Genomic DNA, 23486 nt, shown 5'->3' on the forward strand with positions numbered 1-23486 from the left:
TCTCGGTGTTCCGTAAGCCTGAGAGGGTGGAGTCTCCGGAGGGTGTGTGCGGGGCGGGGCGTGAAGGGCGGGGCGGGCCTGGCTTTGCCCGCCCCCCGGCGCTGTAGTGCTGCACCGCGGTGCGAGATCCAGAGTAGCTTCTTGGCCTGCAGCAGCGATGGCGGGATTGGCGGTCCAGCTGCTGCGCGGCAGCTGTCTGGTGAGTGCGTTGGTGGCAGGCGTCCTAAGGACCTGGGGCGAACTTGGCCGCCGGCGGGGCCTTCTTGAGCCCCGCTCCACGTCCTGGGCCTGCACCTCCATCCCTCCACCGGGCCCGGATCCTAAGACCCTTCACCTGGGGGGCGACCATGACCCGGACCCTCCCTCCAAGCCTCCGGTGCAGCTGGCCTCCGCTTCTTTAGGGAGGACTGGGGGCAGGAGCCTGTGGGAAGGGACCTGGGGGCTTGTCTAGGTTTGGAGAAGAAGGCACCTTGCATGGAGTCTAAGAGTCGCGTTGGTAAGTTGTCCTTTGCGGGCCATTGGCTCCTGAGAGCCACCGAGTCTTGGATCTCATCAATGCATAGGTGTCACCTTTCCGGTCTCTTACCTCCCCCCAAAAAAGATTGTTAAAATGTAGGTCTAGTCTCATTCTGAGCAGAGCGTCTCCCTGCCCTTCCTTCCATGGCCCCACTCGAAAAGTAAGAAAGGACTTTAGAATTGTTCGGAGTTACAGGCCAGGAAGAGAATTCCCTCCAATCCTTAACTCATGGCCAGAGCCTGAACATCTTCCCTGGATGTTCTCACCACCACTTAGGTTGAAACCATGAACTTGAGCTGAAACCATCCTCCTGCCCTACTTAATTGTGATCTCTGGACCTACACAGCTGTTGATTCTTCAACAGCCCTTGCCACGTTAAACATCCTTATGGCATACTTTCCAGATCCTCATTTAGATACTCTTGTGTTTGTCCGTGCAATTCTCTGGAATTTTCCCACTGCTGACGTTTACTTTTTATATTTCCTTTGCATTTGTTTTAATGAGTTGAAGGCTTTTCAACAGCTGCTTCAGTCTTATGCCCCCAGGCAGGACTTATTTTTGTCTTATATCAAACATAATTGTTATTTGACAGTTTTACAGGCTTGAGGTATTAAGAAAAAAATTAGTGAAGTCATGTCAGTATATTGTTTAAATGGAGCAGAAATATGTTCTTATGACTACATTTTAATACTGTTTATGATTGTTGGTTGATGATTTAGCAAAGAAAGTTTTCTTAGCTTTACAATTTGTTTAAGAGCGAGCATTTATTGACCACATACTCTGGCAAGCTGTTCTCTCTTGGTGTTCTATATGAGTCATCTCAATTCTGAACATGTAGTTAATCTTGCGTATTGTTTTTTAATTAAGTCATAGCTGTGTACATTAATGTGATCATGGGGCACCATACACTGGTTTTACAGACCGTTTGACACATTTTCATCACACTGGTTAACATAGCCTTCCTGGCATTTTCTTAGTTATTGTGTTAAGACATTTATATTCTACATTTACTAAGTTTCACATGTACCCTTGTAAGATGCACCGCAGGTGTAATCCCACCAATCACCCTCCCTCTGCCCACCTCCCCTCCTTTTCCCCCTGCCCCCTATTCTTGGAAGAAAAAGTATCCAATGTACTCAGCCCTACTATGAAACTAATTTATGGTTTTCACATGAAAGCTATAACCCAGTTATAATCTTGCATATTTACAGGTTGATGCTAAGAAAGATAAACTTGTGAAAGTTAGGAAGTGTTACAGCTGGTATTCAAACTCTTATCAGATTCTGGCGGCACCTGTGGCTCAAAGGAGTAGGGCGCCGGCCCCATATGCCAGAGGTGGCGGATTCAAACCCAGCCCTGGCCAAAAACTACAAAAAAACTCTTGTCAGATTCTAACCTTATCCTTCAAGCGCTACAACCTTCCCTTTAGAGATACCAGAGACCTATTTTGCTTGGATTTGTTGTTTTATTGTGACATACAGCCTTTCATAAGTTTTCAAAGCTCTTTTCCATAAATTAGCTAATGTAACTGATTGAATGTTGACTATATGTAGCACAGTGGTTAAGATTGGGGGGTTCTGCACCCAGACTGCTTGGGCTTGAACCCATGTTCTCTCACTTTGTAGTGGTATAACCTTGGGCAGCTTAACCTCTTTGTGCCTCAGTTTCTTCTGTGAGGTGGGGAGAATAATTAATTGTATCCATTCCATACGTTGTTATCAAAATTAATTGTACATGTTCTGTGGGTACATATGGTTGTGCAAGGCGTTTATTATAGAACAGTGCCTGGCATCAGCAGCTCCCAGTAAATGTTAGCTCTCATGGCCATGCACAAGGCATCGTGTGCTACGGCAGATATAGTAATGAACAAAACACCTTACCTTCAGGAAGTTCGTCTTTTATTGAAGAGGTTAGAACAATGTCCAACTAATTTCATGTCATTTAAGCATGGAATAACAGGTCTACAGTCAGCCTATGGTGTCACTGGAAAGAGATGACTAGACCATGGGAAGAGACAGGCTGTTTGGAAGCTGGGTTAGGTTCTAGGAGGGGACAGGAGAGGACAGGGCAGCACAAAGGGAATGAGACCATTTAAGGCATCTGAAGGATGTGCATCCTTTGGGGTTGTGGAGAGCCATTGCAGGCTTAGAGCCTTGGAGGTATTTAGTCAGTGCCATAGTTTAGTTAGAACAGAGTCAAATTGTAAAACCCAGGGAACTTTCTTTGCTAAATTATCAACCAACAATTATAAACAGTATTAAACAGTAATCATAAGAACATATTTCTGTTCCTTTGCAACAATATACTGACGTCATTTTACTAATTTTCTTAACATCTTAAGCCTGTAAAATGGTCAAATAAAACGATCTCTAATGTGAAAGAATAAGGTAAAAGAGTCCTGCCTCATCAGTGTAACTGGCTTATTGTACCCTCAATGAATCCCCAACAATAAAAAAAAAAAAAGAGTCCTGCCTCCAGGTATATGTTCACAAGTGGTGTGAGGAAGGAGAAATGCCATGTAAGGCTTAATTTTGGTCCCTATCCAAGGTAAAATGGAGACCCAGCATTTACTGAAAACTTATTGTGGGGAAGGAATAGCGTTTTATATCCACTACCCTCTTTACGCTTCCTGAGAACCTGATGAAGTAGTTATTAGTGGCTTCATTTTGCAGACAAGGAACTTAGAGGCAATACCCTGTTCCCAAGTCACCCAGCAATCCAGGTACAGCGCTGGCACTCAGCATATCTCTGCCTTCTCGGGTCTCTTTTGGTCCTGCAGATGGATTAGAACTGTCCTGTCCTTTTGGTTTGAGCAGCCCTATTAGTGGAGAATTGGACCTTCTAGTCAGCCTGTGGTTCCAAAGCATTTTTTGACTGCTTGAAATTTGCAAGAGGTGATTGTTGGAGAATATCCTTCACACGATTCCTATTCAGTTAGTTCTCCATAGGTTCTGCCAGATAGTAGCTGCCAGAAGTCACAGTACCTTTTTTTTTCTGAACATGTATTTGGCAACTAGGTTAAGATAGCCTGGTAGGTGTTGTGGTTTCGGTATGTTCGCCAAAGTTCATACAGTATATTGGAAACTTGATCCCCAATGCAGAGGTGGGAGCTAAGGGGAAGTGTGTAGCTGATAACTGCCAAGTAGTTTGGGGTCATAGGGATACCACTCTCATAAATAGATTAATGTCATGGCATTACCTAGAGAATGCATTCTTCATGAAAGGACAAGTTCAGCCCTTTCTCGCCCCTTGCCCTCCACCATGATAACAAGTTACTTCCTCACTCTCCACTTCCATTTCCTTTTCTGCAAAGTGGGAGAATAGTACTATCAAGATAATAGACATTACATGTTTAGGACAGCTCCTAACACATAATAAATACTCAGTACGTACTAGATAGTAACACAAGCAGAACTTATTACCAGAAACTCCAAGAGGAGGTAGTGGGTATCCTTGCTTTATGCCAAGTACATAAACAAATCCTTGGAACCTATGAGTTTGCAACAGGGTTCTTGACATAGAGGAAATTACATTTTTAATTGAGACAGGATATGTGTTAAAAATGAATATATGATAGAAGATAGTGTGTAGGTAATGCTGGCTAAATAGTATGGGCAGAGTGTTTATAGGAGAGGACCTTTGGAATGATCAAAGAAGGGATGGCTTAGGTTCAGGTAAAGCAGCACAGAAGTAGAGATTCCAGACAAGCAGATGTAGAAGTAGAGGTGTCCAGGCAGGAATATGCTCTGCTTTCTCAAGAAATAATATGCCATGGTAGCTGAAGTGACAAGTTTGCAGATGGATGGGATGGGTTCACATGGCAAGTCTCCATCACGTTAAGGAGTTAAGGTTGTACTTAACTCCTGTTGTAGTGTGGAGCTGATAACTGCCAAGTAGTTTTGGCTTTTCCAATCTAGGAAGCTGGAAACAGTCACAGATTGAAGCCAGCTCAGGTTTATTCTGCCACTTCCTCTATGAGTGTTGCCCAGACAGGGTTGCCCACAAACCCAGTAATAACCCTTTTGTTCACCAAAACACAAGCACTTATAACTGTATTACTCATTGGGACAGAAATGACAGTTTCTTTGCAGATGCAAATACAAGTGCCAAAAAATGTATACGCATTTTAAGAAAAGAAGAAAACTATTAAAATTGTAATACTCAAAAGATACCGGTAACATTCGTTATCTTGTATATTGTATCTTGTATCTCTTTTAATTGCAGAAGTCAAACATGACTTGAGTATTACAATTTTAATATTTCCTTTTTTTACAATGTGTATGTTTATTGGGGGGGGGGCAACCTCTGTACATCTTGTGTCCCCCAGGCCCTGGCTGGTGTCCCTAAGATTCTTGATTCTTTCTCCTTTGTCTCAAGTTCCTTGTACATGAGCAGTGTCTTGGGCCTGCGTTGTCCTTATTCTTCTTTCCTAAGGACTAGACCAGGGTTTCTCCACTTCGGCACTGTTGACATTTGGGGTTGGATAGTCCTCTATTTGGGGTTGTCCTGGGTGTCTGGGGCTGCACAGTCCTCTGTTGTGGGGACTGTCCTGTGCACTTCAGGGTGTTGTTCAGCAGGACCCCAGCCTCTACCCATGAGAGGCCATTAGTGTCCCTGAGCTGTAACCAAAAATGTCTCCAGACATTGTCAAATGTCTTCTGGGGGCAAAATCGCCCCACTGAGGCACACTGGTATAGAATGTAAAGTAGCCTTGCTCCTTATAGGCAGGTAGGACACTCTCTATTTGCCTCACCCAGTTTATTGACTACAGAAATTGATCTATAATTTGAAAGATTTTTGTTCAAAGATTCCAACAGGAGCCATTGAGGATTCTGAGGTACTGTTTACCAAGGCACCTTGCAAGATAAAGTGGTCAGCAGCCTGTAGAAGGGATTTGTCAAAAGAAGACGCTTAGTGCACAGATGCCACTTAGAGTGTTTCAGAAGTCCACCCATGGTGTAACAAGGCCCTCTGAGGGTGACAGCACTGACGATTAGAAAGAAAAACACATTCAAGAAAGACAAACAAAAAAAAGTGTTTTTAATTTAAAAAAAAAAAAAGGAAGACACAATAAAGGAGGACTTGAGAAGATTTGGTAATTATCGTGAAATGGAAGAATTAATGGAGTCTGCGTTTTTTAAATGGAGTAGCTTAGTGATAGACAATGATTAGGACATCTGTAAGAGAAGTAACTTCAGGCGCCAGGAAGAAGACAATGCTGTTCTAGACACGTTTCAAGTGTTAGTAAAACTTAAAACTGGAAGCATTTTGGAACCTGGTCAGGAAACAGGTCTGGGAGGTAGCAAAACAATGGAAGCTGGAGATATGGGTGCTAGTAACAGCTGCAAGGGGATTCAAGGCAGCTGAGGGATAGTGAGGAAAAGAAGTCTGAGCCTTCAGAGTGCAGTACAGACTATTCTAGGTGAACGCTGAAAAAAGGCAAAGCAGCAAAGGAGAATTAGGAGGATATCATTGAGAGGAGTTTTGCAATAGATAGGCTTAATTCAGAATTCAGGGCAAATAAAAGGATACTTACAAGCAAACGGGTGAGCAGAGTTTGTGCTACATACAGTGAACTAACTAGTGAGAGCACAGGGGTGTGCTGGAGAAGTGCAGACACAGCAGGCCAGCTGATGGAGGTGGTGAGTACGAATTGAGGCAGGCAGTGAACTTGTTCCATGCTCCTTCACTCAATTTGGTACCCACCTGGCACCTGCGGGCATTGACTATGCAAATCCTGGTATGGAACTCAGGCCTCTTGACTCCTGTTTAAATTCTGCCTGATGCAGAGTTGAAAAAGGAACTTGGGTCAAAGAAATTTCCCATTGCCTGGTAAGGTGTTAGACCAAGTAATGACATGATTTTTAAAAAGTCCCATAATCTGTCTTTGCAGATTACTTTGGAAACAGTAATTTGGAAATAGGCGGGTTTCATTTCTGTGCCTTGGTAATTTGAGAAAGAGAAAGTGCTAACTTGGCCCAGGTCATACAGAAGACAAACAGGTCTCCTTCAGTTGATTCTGTGACATTGCGCCCTGGCTTGGTTTACTTAGCTGTCTTTTGAGACAGTCACTAGTGTTCCAGAAGGTTAAGGCAATGTTAGGAACTCCTAGAGACTCGAAGGAAGAGCCAGAGCCTGGCGGAAGGGAAAAGTTACATATTCAGCAGTTTGGGAGAACACCCTGTACAGAAGTTACCTGATGGAGAAATGGAGTAGAGGTTGGAGAAATTCCGGTGTAGCTGTTTTGGCTTGGGGACGTGAAAGTGGAAAAAGGATCAACTTAAAATCCAAAAGGAAATATAGTAGTTCAATCAGAGTTTAAAGTGAATATTCTGTATTTAATCAGAATTCAATAAAATCTAGAAGACTGAGAATCCTTTACTAGGAAGTAGAAAAAGAAATGTTGTGTAGGCTCGACGCCTGTGGCTCAAGCAGCTAAGGCACCAGCCACATACACCTGAGCTGGCGGGTTCAAATCCAGCCTGGACCTGCCAAACAACAATGATAGCTGCAACCAAAAAATAGCCGGGCATTGTGGCGGGCACCTGTAGTCCTAGCTACTTGGGAGGCAAAGGCAGGAGAATCGCTTGAACCCAGGAGTTTGAGGTTGCTATGAGCTGTGATGCTACGGCACTCTAGCCAGGGCAACAGCTTGAGTCTCTGTCTGAAAAAAAGAAAGAAGTGTTGTGTAATTTACCGTACTAAAGAACACTTACGCCCTGAGGGATAAACAGCATTAATAAGCAAATCCTCAGTAGTCCTTCCCAGGTTGCTACCTTGGCTGGACTCTGCCAACAACAGAGCCTAAAGTGACAGAAGAAAATGTGGGCAGTGTAATTCCTACAACTGCCTTATGTAACAGGGCCATCTCTGTCAAATCCAAGTTCGGTGTTAAACATCCAACAAATCTGTAGGAAAACTGTTTATATGCCATATTGATCCTCACATCCCAAGGAATATAAACAGTCATGAAAAACACTGTTGCCATTTTGACTAGGTTAATTAACCCAAGGAGATAACAGAAAATGAACTTAATTAACCATATCGGCAATTAACCCTTTGTTACATAAAAAAATCTGCCTGGAGAACTGCTTCCCCTTCCCCTCTCCTGCTTGTTGAAAGACCTCGTAGACATGTTTTAGATAGCAGTTACAAATAATTTGGCATAAGAAGTGTTAAACATTTTTTCATTAAATTCTTCTAAATTGCTGACATAATTCTCTTAAACCATGCCAATTCATATTAAAGCCAAGCAATTGAATTTACTTTGGGAGGGATAGAATTTTTTTAGACTTTGTTTTCAGATAATTGTAGATTCTCATGCAGTTGTAAAACATGCAAAGAGATCCTACATATTCTTTGTTCAATTTACCACAGTGGTAGCACCTCTCCAAACTATAGTAAATATCACAACCAGGAAACTGATATCAATACTACCTAATAACAGACTCTGAAGATATTTGGGAACGGAATGTTGCAGTGGGAATACACTTTCCATAGTTTAATAAACATGTTCATATTCAGGGAGGTAAAAGAAGACACCGGTAATTGTTTTGAAATAATGATACTTGGCTACAAGATCAGTAACAAGAGTGACAACAGTCCAAGGTTGGACAGGCATTTGCTCACTCGGGCAATGTCCCTACAGAGGTTATTTTGTGAAAGGTTGTGATGGACTTTTGTGTTAGGTTGTGGGTTTTGCAGGCTTTTGTGATAGTTTTTATCAGGCATGTGTAGGGATCACAGGGAAACCTGCCTTTGGTTGGTTCTCTTGAACAATCAACTCACGATTATGACAGATTAATAAGCTAAAGGTTTATTTCCGAAACCATGTGCATGGGGGGAAATCACAAGAATGATTACCCACGGTCTCAGTGATGGTCAGAGACTTTTAAAGATGCCTTTTAAGAAGGGAGGGGGGAGAGTGTGGAAAATACACGTGCAGCAAGTGGTTAGTTACCAGAGGGAATGTGTATTGATGGGTTAAAAACAGACTGAATTGTAGACTAACCTGAGAGACAGGTGTCCCCCTTCAAAGCCCTTAGGACCAGATTTATTAGCATGTAATAAGGAAGTCAGCAGCCCCTTCTGATTCCCAATAAGGTTGTTCAGATTTTATGTAGCCAGAGAAAAGTCTTCCTCCAATGGATCCTTCTGATCATGAATGGCCTTTAATTCAAAATATTCTTTATACCAAGGAATCAGATTTGGGGATGAAATTTCCTTAACTCCTTCATTCACAAGCATGAGAACCCTCTCTTCACTTGCCTTCCCTGGCTTTATTTGTCAGGAGGTTTTGGGAGTGGGTTTTTTTTTTTTTATTTTTTTTTTATTGTTGGGGATTCATTGAGGGTACAATAAGCCAGGTTACACTGATTGCAATTGTTAGGTAAAGTCCCTCTTGCAATCATGTCTTGCCCCCATAAAGTGTGACACACACGGGTTTTTTTTTTTTTTTTTGTCCAGGGCTGGGTTTGAACCTGCCACCTCTGGCATATGGAGCCCGCACCCTACCCTTTTGAGCCACAGGCGCCAGGAGTGTTTTTGTTTGTATCCATTATCTTTTGCCAAAAATGTACATTAAATCTTAAATGAATACATAAAAGTATTAAAAATAAACTGGCAAATTCCTTCACTATCTTGGAATAAGGAAGATATTTTGCTCAAAACCTAGATGCCATCACAATAAGATTAATAATTTTGGCAAAATAGTTTCTGTGTGGCAAAACAAAACCATAAGCAAAGGCAAAATACAATGATAAACTAGCTTTAAAAAGTCACAAAACCTGTCACCGTAGAGCCAATTTCTTTAATTTACATAGAGCTCCTGGATATGAGGATGGAAATAAATAGGGATAGAAAACAATAAGACATGAGCAAAGACCAGGAATAAACTGCTCCAAAATACAATGGTTCTGTGAGTTAAAATAAAATCCTAAGTCCTGCCCCAGCTGACTGAATATAAGGACCCCCTCTTGGCCCAGGGGACCCCAGAAATGCCTTAAAGCTGCTGGTCATTAGAAGGGGTGTCAGACATTCTTCATCATGCTACCCCCACCCCGGCCCCCGCCCTTCTTAGAGACACCCTCCGTTGTTCATTAACAGGCAGAAGTCTACCCAAGACAAAGTTTAATGCATTGCCACAAAAAAAAGATAATTTTTCTTTGGGGACCACAGTGTTTTATTATGAAAATAGAACAAAAACTTCAAAAACAAAACAATCCTAAAACAATACATAAATAAAAAACATAAAAATTTGAAATCATCAGTAATGTAAAAAATGTGAAAATGTTCATACCTCACCTGGTAGTGGATGCATTTAACCACAGCTGCAGGTCCTCAATTTACTTAATAGATTACATAAATCTGGGTGGCTGCCAGGTGGCTGGTTTTTGATTAGCAGCCTTCTTTAAGATCCAAGCCTTTAGACAAAGCTTCATTTTTTTTTTAACTAATACAAATCAAAGAATCTTTAAATCACCTATGACCTGTAAGCCCCCTACTTTAAGATGTCCCACCTTTTTGGGCCAAAGCAGTATATGCCTTCCCTATATTGGTTTATGGCTTTACGTGGGATTCCAGTCTTCCTGAAATGTCTAAAGCCAAACTGTAACACCCCAGCAATTCCACTTGCTCCAGGCCATGGTCCTCAGACTTGGCTCAGAATAAACTTCTTTATTTTCAGAGTTTGGGTTCTTTTCTGTTGACAGTGCAACATATGAAAAGGTGCTCAAACACAGACACAAATACAAGAATGCTTTGTGATATAACTTTTCACCTATCACGTTATGTACAGAAATCAAAACATGGACCAGCTTCCTGTTTTGGCAAGGCTCTGGGGTAATGACCTAAAGGAAGAACAACCTGAGATGAATGAATAATGAGTTTGTTTGGGCCAAGTTTGAGGACTGCCGCCTGAGAGCAAAGATTCAAGTTACCATGAATCTACCTTTGTAGTCACATATTCCAGGGACTTGTGGGCGGTGGGTGAGGCAGCTAGCTGGGAACAAATGGCTTTAAACAAGTGCCCCCAGACATGGGGTTAGGGAGTTGACTGAAGTCCCAAACTTCCCTCTCTGCGGGCCTGATAAAATTTGCTTACCCTAGTAACTAGACTGCCCTGCAGTATTTGCTAAAATTTTCTTTTCCAAGGCAGCTGTCTCTAACCTTTTTGGCACCAAGGACCGGTTTCCTGGAAGACAGTTTTTCCATGCGGTGGGGGTGGGAGTAACAGGAGTTAGACTTCAGGCAGTAATGCAAGCGATAAGGAGTGGATGTAAATACAGACAAAGCTTCCCTTGCTCCTCCGGGCAAGGGCAAGGGCGCAGAGCAGAACCATTTTGGCAGTGGGACGATTTTCCCACAGCCTGGACTTGGGGGACAGGACAGGAGGCATCAGGTGGTGATGCTGTGTGGCCAGGTTCCTAACAGGCCATGGATCTCTGTTAGGAACTACAGTTCTAAAAGCAAACAGGAAAGCATCCAACCAACGCCAGACACAAACCATTTAAACTGAAAATACAGCTGATGTGCACATCTTGTCTTTTGTTGATCTGCCTATTGTCATTTTACCCCTTAACCTAGGTGTTTAGAGAAATTTGCGGGCGGTGCCTATGGCTTAAAGGGGTAGCCCATATGCCAGAGGTGGGATATGGCCGGGGCTGGGTTTGAGGTTTTTGCCACAGTCATGTACTTCGGTCAACAAATCTAAAGTAGGGCGGCACCTGTGGCTCAGTGAGTAGGGCGCTGGCCCCATATGCCAAGGGTGGCGGGTTCAAACCCAGCCCCGGCCAAACCCAGCCCCGCCCAAAAACTACAAAAAAAGGGGGGGGGGGCCGGCGCCTGTGGCTCAAGAAGTAGGGCGCCGGTCCCATATGCCGGAGGTGGTGGGTTCAAACCTAGCCCAGCCAAAAACCAAAAAAAAAAAAAGTTTGCATCTGTATAGTTCCATGGAGTGTTATCACATGTAAATTTGTATACCCACCACCAGGATACTCACAAAATCTCCCTTGTTGTAACTTTACAACTTTAGTTACAACAAAATGAGTTATATTATGCTTACCCCGTGTAATCTCTCCCCACCCTACCCTGCCCCAGAGGTAATAGCTTACTAGTTTCCTATGTGACCTGTAAAAGGAAAATCAACAAGTCAGGACCACCCCCTAATTCCACAGGTCTTTCTTTAAAGAAATTTTTGCTGATCTTCCATAAACAAGGATGTGCAAATTGTACCTATATCTAGCACCTAAAACTAGAGCCTATCTGATTCCAAAATAATAATGAATTATAGGACAGAACTGAAGGGAGACAGAATCAGACATTCTACCTATCCAGGGACACCTACGTAATTGATGTTTCCTTCACTCCCTTACTTTATGTATAGTGTAGATTTCTTGGGCATCACAAGAAGGTAATAGCTTTGCTTTGTGGGGACCCTGTGTGTACACACACACCCCTTCTCTGTATGCCTTTGAGTTTCCAACTTCCCCTTCAGAAAAACAGCCACAGCTTGTCTGTGGTTCTTGTTTTTCCCAGGCATGTCCCCAAATCGTGGCTTAGTAAACCTCCATTGATTGAGGTTTTTGCCACAGTCATGTACTTCACTCAACAAATCTAAAGTAGGGCGGCGCCTGTGGCTCAGTGAGTAGGGCGCCGGCCCCATATGCCGAGGGTGGCGGGTTCAAACCCAGCCCCGGCCAAACTGCAACAAAAAAATAGCCGGGCGTTGTGGTGGGTGCCTGTAGTCCCAGCTGCTCGGGAGTCTGAGGCAAGAGAATCGCGTAAGCCCAAGAGTTAGAGGTTGCTGTGAGCCGTGTGACGCCACGGCACTCTACCCGAGGGCGATACAGTGAGACTCTGTCTCTACAAAAAAAAAAAAAGCAAATCTAAAGTAGAACCTGGTTTGAAGAAACAAAAAGTTCTTGTACACAGTGATCTCTTTTGCAACTATTAGGAGAAAAAGTACTCTTCCTTCCTGTTCTGTTTTAACAGATATCTAAGATACATTGGTGGGGGGAAAAAAGGAAAAATACAGAATCAGATACACAGCTGCTACCTTTTGGAAAGGACTGGGAGAAAATGTATTTTCCTATTTGCTTATATTTAAAAGAACCCTGGAAGAGACAGGAGCAGTGGTGCACATCTGTAGTCCCAGCTACTTGGAGGTGGAGGATCCCTTGAGCCTAGGACTTTGGGGCTACAGTGAGCTATGATGGTGCCACTAAAACAGTAGAATATGTAATGAAACTAATCCAAGCAGTTTCCTACGGCAGGTTGAGAAGTGGGATGGATGGGGATGGGATGAGTTTTTTGAGCCTGTTCACATGTTACTTGTCCAAAACAAAAGAACAATGTTAAAGACGATTGGAGGGTTGGGGGAAGGGTTTGGAGTGTCACCTGCATAAAGTTTTATGCTAATATTGCAGAAAAGAGTTTCAGGACATGCACACACAGCCAGTGAGAATGGCAAGTGTAGGTGCAAGTGGATAGGCGTAGGAGCAGCTGGTGCAGAAGCAATCGTACAATCTCAGGGAAGAGACGGCGCAGGTGGTGTTTTTATTTGTTGAAGTCAAAGGCACCTGATGGGTGGTTAGAGTTTGTTCCGTTCTCATTCGTATGTACCCAGGGAGAGGTCACTGCACACCTGTGCAATGCTGGGAATTTTGGCTCTCCTCCTCGGGTTTGTCTGAGCCAGGGGCCTGACTTTTCTGTTCTCTCTCCCTTCTCATTATCTAACCGCTTGCCTACTCTACTCCGGGAGGCACCTTCATAGTCTTTACTTGGACTCTAAGCAACAAGTGAATGGCCTGGCTTTTGAGGGCTTTTGATAGTTGTCCTTTCAGAGCCACAGGTAAACCACAGGTGCTAGCCCAGTGTGCACATTAGAATCACCTGGGGACCTCCTAAAAGCTAAGGAAGCCCAGGCCTGAGTCTACTGAATCATAACCTTGAGTGGTGGCCACTGAGTTAAGTTCTTAACTCTTTGTTAAGTTCTCCAAGTGATAAGGTGTGCAGCCAAGAATGCTAACCCCAGATTTAAATCTCAGGGCCACTTGCTTCTAAGACACTAGTAGAGTGGTTGGAAAATGTTATCAGAATAAACTAGTTTATTTAGTTTACTTACATGTAACTGTATTCAACAGTTAGGTTCTTAAGAAATCCTTGAAATTGGGCGGCGCCTGTGGCTCAGTCAGTAAGGTGCCGGCCCCATATACCGAGGGTGGCGGGTTCAAACCCGGCCCCGGCCAAACTGCAACCAAAAAATAGCCGGGCGTTGTGGCAGGCGCCTGTAGTCCCAGCTACTCGGGAGGCTGAGGCAAGAGAATCGCTGAAGCCCAGGAGTTGGAGGTTGCTGTGAGCTGTGTGAGGCCACGGCACTCTACTGAGGGCCATAAAGTGAGACTCTGTCTCTACAAAAAAAAAAAAAAAAAAAAATTAAAAAGAAATCCTTGAAATTGTGTAGTGGCAAGGAAGATGTTATCTAAAACCTACTTGAGGCCAGATGTGGCGGCTCACGCCTGTAATCCTACCATTCCCCGAAGGCTGAAGCAGGAAGATCCTTTGAGCTCAGGAATTTGAGACCAACCTGAGCAAGAACAAGACCTCATCTCTACTAAAAATAAAAAAGTTATCCAGGTATTGTAGTAGGCACTTGTAGTCCCGGCTATTCGGAGGCTGAGGCAGGAGGATGGCTTAAACCCAGGAGTACGAGGTTGCTGTGAGCTAGGCTTATGCCGCCACACTATAGCCTGTGCAACATTGTGAGGCTCTCTCAAAAGCAAACCCCTACTTCTAGCCATTTAAAGTCATGCCTACCTTGAGATCGTAACGCATACATGATTCAGGCAATTATACCTAATGTAAGTAGTCTTAAGAGACAGTTTCACTGTATCATCCTCGGTAGAGTGCTCTGGCGTCTCAGCTCACAGCAACCTCAAACTCTTGGACTTAAGCGATTCCCTTGCCTCAGCCTCCCAAGTAGCTGGGACTACAGGTGTCCACCACAACGCCTGGCTATTTTTTTGTTGTTGTTGCAGATGTCATTGTTGATTTTAGCTGGCTCAGGCTGGGTTTGAACCTGCCAGCCCCTCAGTGTATGTGGCTGGCACCCTAACCACTGAGCTACGGGAGCCACCTTAATGTAAAAAAAAAAAAAAATTTTTTTTTTTTGCAGTTTTTGGCTGGGGCTGGGTTTGAATCCGCCACCTCTGGCATATGGGGCCAGCACCCTACTCCTTTGAGCCACAGGAGCCACCCTATGTAAAAATATTTTATTCTTAAATTTCTAATATACAGAAAAGCACATGAGCTAACACGATTGGCACCCATGTGTCCAACCCACTTTGCTACAGATTTTTTTTTAAGACAGAGTCTCATTCTGTGCCCTTGGGTAGAGTGCCATGGCATCATAGCTCACAGCAACTTCAAACTCGTAGGTTCAAGCCATCCGCTTGCCTCAGCTTCCTGAGTAGCTGGGACTATAGGCGTGCACCAGCTAGTTTTTCTTTTTTTTTTTTTTAAAGCTATTTTATTTTATTTTTGCAGTTTTGGCCGAGGCTGGGTTCAAACCCGCCACCTCCGGCATATGGGGCCAGCACCCCACCCCTTTGAGCCACTGGTGCTGCCCCACCAGCTAGTTTTTCTATTTCAGTAGAGATGGTGTCTCGCTCTTGTTCAAGCTGGTCTTGAACTCCTGAGCTCAGGTAATCTACCCACCTCAGTCTCCCAGAGTGCTAGGATTATAGGCATGAGCCACCGTGCCCAGCCCTGCTGCAGATTTTTACAAAGAAAAACCAGCATAAACCCCACCCTTCCCTCTCGGATGTAACCACAGTCGTGAAGCTGATGTGTGTGCGCTTCTCATTCATGTTTCTAGACCTTTCCTACCTGCATGCACCAGTGTGAATACATACTGTCACTTGGTTGCTTAGGAAGTGTACAGAAATGCCGGCCCCGACAAATCCTCTTGCCAGTTGCTTTTTTTACTCTGTATTTTCAAGATTGCTCTGTGCTGATACACGTAGCTGTCTACTTCCCTTTAACTGCTATAAAAAAATCTATTGCATCAGGGTACTACGATTTATGCATTTCTCTGCTGATGATGGGATTTTTAGGTTTTTACCTTTATAAACATCACTGCGTCCTTTCCATGTGTCTGTTTTCGCATCTGAACTAAAGTACACTTGCCAGGCCTCAGTACAAACATGTTGTCTGTTTTGTGCTGCTGTAACAGAATACCATAGACTGAGTTAACTTAGAAAGAACAGGAAGTCTCTTACGGTTCTGGAGGTTGGGAACTCTGAGACCAAGGAACAGGCAGATTTCTTTGTCCAGTGAGGGCTTTCCTTGCAGACCCCCACTTGGTAGAAAGCAGAAGGGCGAGGGAGCCTGATGCCATGTGAAGCCTCATGTATTAGGTTCTTAATTCCATCCACAAGGGAAGAGCCTTCATGGCCTAAATGCCTCTTAAAAGCCCCACCTGATCAACACTATCATATTAAGTCTCAACACCTGAATTTTGGAGGGGACACATTCAAAGCATGGCATGTATCTTTATTTTTCTTCAAGGATAGTTTTAATAAGGTAAAAGCTGGCTCTTGCTTCTTGGGGTTAAAGGTCAAAGAGGAAGAGCACCCCATCTGGAGAGCGTTCAGAGCAGTGTGGTTTGCAGCTGCTGCCCCCTATACCCGGATGCTCTGTCGTAGCAGGTGATCTGCTTCTCCTCACTCAGGGCTCAAATGCCACCTCTTCTCTGAAGCCTCCCTAAACTGTTCCAGGGAGAGACAAAGTCCCCTTTGCACATAACCTCTATTACTGTGCTGCTCACATTCCCCTGCTGCTGGGCTATGAGTAGGGCCAGTTGCCACCTTAGTTGTTTCCCCCAAGTCCCATGCTTGTGGGGGAGTCTCACCACAGGCAGGCATCACCCAAGGGGGCTCAGACACAGCATAGCACGTGCTTGTATCTTCACCATCACTGAATTGTCCACCCTGATTGCAGAGGTGAGAGTCTCTCCTCCCTCTCCCTCACTGTCCCTAACCCTTAAGAGCCAAGTAGTGGGGGAGAAGCTATAGAAGGCTGAGGAAGATTTGAGCTGGAAAGAATGGGACAGGAACAAGTGCAGAACGAAGCCCTGAGAATCAGGGAATTTCGAAGGAGGACAGTGTGGCTATTGAGGGCAAGTGAGTCGAGGCCTGCAAAGTCTGGGGATGTCCTTTGGTGACCTTATGGAGGGAGATTCTGCTGGAGCTGGGAGGAAGCATCTTGGGGGGTGTAGGGGAGGAGATAGCGGCAACAAGTGAGGCTACTTGGGCGATGTTTGGCCAAGCAGGAGGGGAGAAAGGGTGGGGGCTAGAGGTGGATGCACGGTCGAAGATGGTTAGTGAATGTGGTGAGAATTAGAGCAGGGTTTTCGTGCGGATCAGAAGTTTGAGGGAGGAATGGAAGAAACCTGAGAGGACAAAAGTGATTCCCAAGGACCCTGAGAAGGTGGGAAGGATGGGATCCTGAGACGAGGTCAAGGGACTGGCCTTAAAAAGAGGGGCATTGTTTATGTTGTACAAATAGAGGAGAAGGAGCTGGACAATGAAGGTAATGACAGCAGGAGAGACTTAGGGACAAAGAAATTAGTGTGTGATGGTACTGGCGAGCTGGCCATGTGTGGAACAGATTGGTGGTGTAGGTTACTGGGAAAGCTGAGGGACAAGAAGCTGGGTCCCAGAGACAACTCAGAAGGGGACAGTGGAGAGAGTTGCTGGAGACGAAGAGCTCAAGGCCATGTTGCATGAGCTGCCCTCATGGACTCTGCAGTCTCCTCAGATACTGGCATGTGTTGGGTGGAGAGCATGTTTATAAACTAGGTTCAGTAAATAAGGGCAATTGGCCAGGAGGGCAGAAGAGCCAGCAGTGAGGCTTGGCGGAGCGAGAGAGTGATGGCCGGATCCTCAAGGGAAATGGTCTCCTCCCTTCTCCTGCACGAGCAGGGAGGCGTAATGTTCTTGAAGCCTTGCTGAGGAGCGGGCAGTTAATGGACCCTACCTTCTCACTCCCAGAAAGGTAGATTGTGAGAGAAGGAACGGTTTCCACTCGAGAGAGCTTCAGAGGAAGTAATGTACTCTGGGGAAAGTGAAGTCACCCTTACTTCAGGAAAGAGAAAGGAATGTTCTCAGAAGTCGATGGGGAGAGAGCTGTGTGTAGTGCTCAATGACATCTGTGTGGACAGTCGGCCCACAGGGTGCAGATGTGCCTGTGAACCATCTCAGGGAGGAGGGAGAGCTGGAGGACCCAGCTAGGCAGGAACAAATGACTTCAGGGATTAGAGGTCAAGGGCCGTTGTGGAAGTGTTCTCTATGAAAAGCCTGATCCATTCTTTGTAGGCAAACTCAGCTTTGCTGGTGTTGTCTTTAGCCTTTCATATGATACGAAAACTTGTAGGTTGGAAGCATTTAATACTGTTTGCAACAATACTTCATTAAGCTGGAGCACAATGGAGAAAGGGTTAGGATCAACACAGTAACTAAGTTTAAGAACCTTTACCAGGGGTAGCATCTGTGGCTCAAGGAGTAGGGCACCGGCCCCATATACTGGGGGTGGTGCATTCAAGCCCAGCCCTGGCCAAAATTGCAGGAAAAAAAAAAAAAAAACTTTTACCAGAACATTCCCCAATCAGGTGTTCTTAACCCTTTTCTGTGACACGAGTGAGGTATATACAACAATGTAATAAAGTTTACAGACATTTTATCAAAGTGTTTAAAAATGTATAAAATATACAGGATTATGGGCAGCGCCTGTGGCTCAACGGAGTAAGGCACCAGCCCCATATGCCAGAGGTGGCCGGTTCAAACCCAGCCCTGGCCAAAAACTGCGGGGGCGGGGGGGGAATATATATATATATATATATGATTATGAAGGAAATTATAATATACTTTTTTTTAATTTTGTATTTTTGAGACAGAGTCTTACTATGTTGCCCTCGGAGTGCCATGGAGTCACAGCTCACAGCAACCTCAAACTCTTGGGCTCAAGCAATTCTCTTGCTTCAGCCTCCCAAGTAGTTAGGACTACAGGTGCCCACCACAACGCCTGGCTATGTTTTTTGTTGCAGTTGTCATTGTTGTTTAGCTGGCCCAGGCCAGGTTCAAACCCACCAGCCTCCATGTATGTGGCAGGCGCCCTAACCACTGAGCTACAGGTGCCGAGCCATAATTTACGTTTCTAAATTATAATATAGTAATATGTGCTTCTTAATCTTTGGCAGCAGTTCTAATAACTGCTGTGAATTTGAAGTAGTAGTGAGCACAAACAGTATTTGACGACATTTGCATCAACTCAGTGTAATATAGAAATATCTATAATTTCTTTTAATGATTCCATAATCACATGTTCTTAACCTTTTTTGTGAATGAGTAAGGTGTATACAACACTGTAGTAAAGTTTACATTTTATCAAAATGTTTAAAATGTATGAAATACAGGATTATAGAGGAAATGATAATTATTATTTATGTTTTTTTATTATTTTTTTTTTGTAGAGACAGAGTGTCACTTTATTGCCCTTGGTAGAGTGCTGTGCTATCACAGCTCACAGCAACCTCAAGCTCCTGGGCTTAGGCAATTCTCTTGCCTCAGCCTCCCCAGTAGCTAGGACCACAGGCGCCCGCCACAACGCCCGGCTATTTTTTGTTTGCAGTTTGGCCGGGGCCGGGTTTGAACCCACCACCCTCAGTATATGGAGTCAGCACCCTACTCACTGAGCCACAGGTGCCACCCTATAATTCATTTATTTTTAATTGTGATATAGTAACACATGCTTCTTAAGATCTCGCAGCATGCTGCGAATTTGAAGTAGTGGTAAGGTCAAACAATATTTCAAGATACTTGCACCAGCTCAGTGAGTTTCTTTTGATGACAGTGTCGTAGATTCTGCTAAAACTACTGTAACTAGTTATCAGCCTTCATCATTGAAAGAAATACTGTTTCAGTTAGAGATTAGTGAAATGTAGATGTTAATTTTTCCTCCAGCCAAGTTCATGGGCTCTATCGTTCTGTCCATAGGAGTCGTCAGGCCCCAGGCTTGATCATGTCCAGCACTTCTAAGTGTGGCACAAGTCTGGTCAGTTGAGGAGAAAACAGATCAGATTCAACTCTGAAAAAAGTATTTGGCAAGGCATAAATAACTGTTATTCCATTCAAGTAGCAATTGCTGCCCTGTACAAAAAAATGTGATGATGTGGTGCAATGGGTTATAACTGTGGAAAATCATTTTGATGGAGTGGACACCAAGGCTGCAAAGGCTGAGGTCACCACTTAAGGGCAGAGGACATGAGAAAATCAACATTGAAACTTCAGGCTATGCAGTTAAGGGTAAGGGAAAGAAAAGTTTCCTTTATTAAACAGAATTTTTTTTCTGCCGGAAAAAGGTAATATCTCTTAAGGCTTTCGTTAAAAATGGCCTCCGCTCAGCATATTTTAAGAGTATCTTCAATTATCCCACCCTGTGATTGCATACCATTTCATACTTTTCCAAGTACATTTGCCTCTGTTATCTTCTCTGTGAATCTGAAATAATTGCTGCGTGTTGAAAAGTCATCTGCTTTGTCAGTAGCCGTATTGAAACGAAGGGGCTCCCAGTCGTGTCAGCAGGAAAAATAGATACTATGGTAAGACCCACTGGCTCTTCAGTTTCTCGGGGGTGAGCTTTCATCTAAAGATACACTTAGGTACAAAGGTGACATATTGACTAAGAAACACAAAGAATTCTGTAGTGGGTTCAGTGAAGTAAATAATCTCCCTTAGAAATAAGAAATGTGGGGCGGCGCCTGTGGCTCAGCGGGTAGGGTGCCGGTCCCATATGCCGGAGGTGGCGGGTTCAAACCCAGCCCCGGCCAAAAAAAACCACAGAAAAAAAAAAAAAAAGAAATAAGAAATGTGCGCAGTCTCTTAACGGTTTCTGAAATGCAATTGGGCAAGCTTCCTGAGCATTTTGTGGAGAAGACCGTCTCCTCTCATTCGTTCACAGACGTGCTGACCTCATTTCAGACGGCAGCACCAGCCCCGGAGCAAGGTTGTCCCCACCCTTACCTCTCTTCCCTCTCCCTAATGTCTCCATCCTTGCTTCCCTGTTCCTGCTCCTTTCTTGTGCCAGACGCTACCGACCAAGTACCCTCCTCCTGCCACTAAGCAGCATTTCTCGCCTTCTTGAGCCCCTTTGCACTTCTATTTCTTACCTCACTTCTCCTTTACCCTTCTTTTTAAATCATTTTTAAATTTTTATTTTTATTTTTATTATTTTTAATGTTTTTAGACATGGTGTCTCACTGTGTTACCCAGGCTGGTCTCCAACTTGTGGCCTCAGGCCGATTCTCCCAAGTCGCTGGGATTATAGCTGCACACCACTGTGCCCATCCTATCCTTCTTTTTAAAATTCTTCAAATATCTCTTTAGTCATTTACTTATTTACTTATTTTTGAGACAGAGTCTCGCCCTGTTGTCTCAGGATAGAGTGCCGTGGCGTCACAGCTCATAGTAATGTCAAACTCCTGGGCTCAAGCGATCCTCTTGTCTCCGTCTCCCAACTAGCTGGGGCTACAGGCGTGCGCCCCCATGCCTAGGTTATTTTCCTATTTTTAGGAGAGACGAGTCTCACTTTTGTTCAGGTTGGTCTCGAACTCTTAAGCTCAAGCAATCCACCCGCCTCGGCCTCCCAGAGTGTCAGGATTACAGGCACGAGCCACCTCTCCTGGCCCACACTCTTCTTTGTAAGTCTTAACTGTCTGTCTCCTCAGGAAGACGACAACACCCCATGTCCCCGCTGCCTTCTTTCTAGCCCAAAATTTTCTTGTCCCAAGTCTGCCTTACAATGAGGAAAAAAAAAAAATTTCCACACAACTTTGCCCTAAACTGTCTCCTAATTCTGAACACAAAACAAGAAAAACAGAGAAACAAATGTGCATGGACGTGTGTCTCTTCCGATAGGATTACTTTCCTCTGGGGAACAGTATTGCAAAGATTGGCCCGTGTGTAGCAAAGGTTGACAGTGGTTTCAAACACAGTGAGTCTTGTTTCCTTGTTCTCTTTTCTCAGCTTTTCACGTGTTTAGTCAAAACACGTGAAAAGAGAGAAAACATATTTCTATGTATTTCTACATTGAAACGTAGAAATATGTTTTCTATGTATTTCTCCATTTCATAAATATGAAAATATATTTAATGTAGAAATACACAGAAATGTGTTTTCTGTGTATTTCTACATTTGTTAAAGGATTTGGGACACCGCAACAAGAAGGCACATTAATAGCAAGAAATGATTATGACTGCTACTGCTTACGCTGTGAGCCGCTCCACCACCAGCAGTTGTAGGAATCGTCCTTAACGTTTACATTTACTGAGCTCTGATTGTATGGCAGCATAGGCTAAACCCTTTAATGGGTTATTTTACTAATCCTTGTAAAACTCCAAGAGGTTATAATCTGTATTTTATAGGTAAGGGAAGGTTTTAGTAGAGACAAGTCTCCAAGAGGTTTTAACTGGGACTACTTGCCCAGGCTGAGTGTGGGAGCTCATGTTTGTAATGCCAGCACTTTGGGGTAGGTCAAAACAGAAGGATCACTTGAGGCCAGGAGTTTGAAACCAGCCTGAGCAACATAGCAAGATGCTGTCTCTACAAAAAATAGAAAAATTAGCTGGGCGTGGTGGTGTATGCCTACAGTGCTAGCTACTCTTGATAGCAATCAGTTTTATACATCAGTAATGTTGTGACTCCTGGCTTTGTCCTGAGACAGGAGGATTCCTCAAGCCCAGACGTTTGAGGTTGCATTGAGCTGTGATGCCACCACTGCACTTGACCAGGGGTGACAGGGCGAGACTTTGACTCAAAATATATGTATGTATCACTTGTCCAAGATCACATAAGTATTAATATAAGGTATTAGATTTGAAATTAGTTCTTTCCAACTCCAGAGCCTATTTTCTTAACCTTTATGTTACAGTATCTCTTACAAAAAGTTGAAAAATATGGGACAGTGCCTGTGGCTCAGTGAGTAGGGCACCGGCCCCACATACCGAGGGTGGGGGGTTCAAGCCCAGCCCTGGCCAAACTGCAACAAAAAAACAGCTGGGCGTTGCGGCAGGCGCCTGTAGTCCCAGCTACTTGGGAGGCTGAGTCAGGAGAATTGCCTAAGCCCAGGAGTTGGAGGTTGCTGTGAGCTATGACGCCACAGCACTCTACCAAGGGCGACAAAGGGAGACTCTGTCTCTTAAAAAAAAAAAAAAGTTGAAAAACAATTAGCAAAATTTCAAAAACCTAGCTGTCTGGGCCACTTGGGGAAGGGCAGTTAGCTCTGTACCCTTACAAGAGAATGTTTTCTCTCTCTCCCTTTTTTTTTTTTTTTTTTTTTTGAGACACAGTCTCACTCTGGTTGCCCAGACTAGAGTGCTATGGCATCATAGCTCATACTAACCTCAGACTCCTGGGTTCAAGTGATCCTCTTGCCTCAACCTCCTGAGTAGTTGGGACTCTAGGCAGCAACCACAATACCCGACTAATTTTTCTATTTTTAGTAGAGACAAGATCTTGCTCTTGCTCAGGCTGATTTCAAACTCCTGAGCTCAAGTGACCCTCCCATGTCGGCCTCTGAGAGTGCTAGGATAATACATTTGACCACCATCAAGACCATTGTCTTGTGAGCCACCATGCCCAGCCCATAAGAGAATGGTATTGGTGGCAGTCAAACTTTGACATCAATAGTGTTATAATTCCAGTTTTCCTATCTAAGAAGTCAGTGGAATATGAAATACATTTTAAGAATTGAATTTCATCTAGAAAGTTTTGTTTCCTTTATTGCTAAAAGTTAATTATCTGAGAAATGTGTTATTTAAAACAGCTCATTCTCAATAAAGGAGGTATCTGATAATGTTATCAAACTAATGTGTTTATGTTCAAAAGATAGTGAATTAAAAAATGTTGTAGGTAGG

At 44.0% G+C, this 23486-nt stretch overlaps 1 protein-coding gene across 1 annotated transcript in view; it reads left to right on the forward strand.

Annotated features, from left to right (window-relative positions):
- Positions 1-66: 66 nt before the first annotated feature.
- The window catches only part of ACADSB (acyl-CoA dehydrogenase short/branched chain), a 48887-nt gene continuing 25467 nt past the window's right edge, over positions 67-23486 (forward strand). The window contains exon 1 of the mRNA XM_053584038.1: positions 67-199. Within this exon, the coding sequence (XP_053440013.1) occupies positions 158-199 (42 nt within the window). The 5' untranslated portion in view covers positions 67-157. The remainder of the gene's footprint in view (positions 200-23486) is intronic.

Source organism: Nycticebus coucang, chromosome 3, assembly GCF_027406575.1.
Source record: "Nycticebus coucang isolate mNycCou1 chromosome 3, mNycCou1.pri, whole genome shotgun sequence".
NCBI lineage: Eukaryota > Metazoa > Chordata > Mammalia > Primates > Lorisidae > Nycticebus > Nycticebus coucang.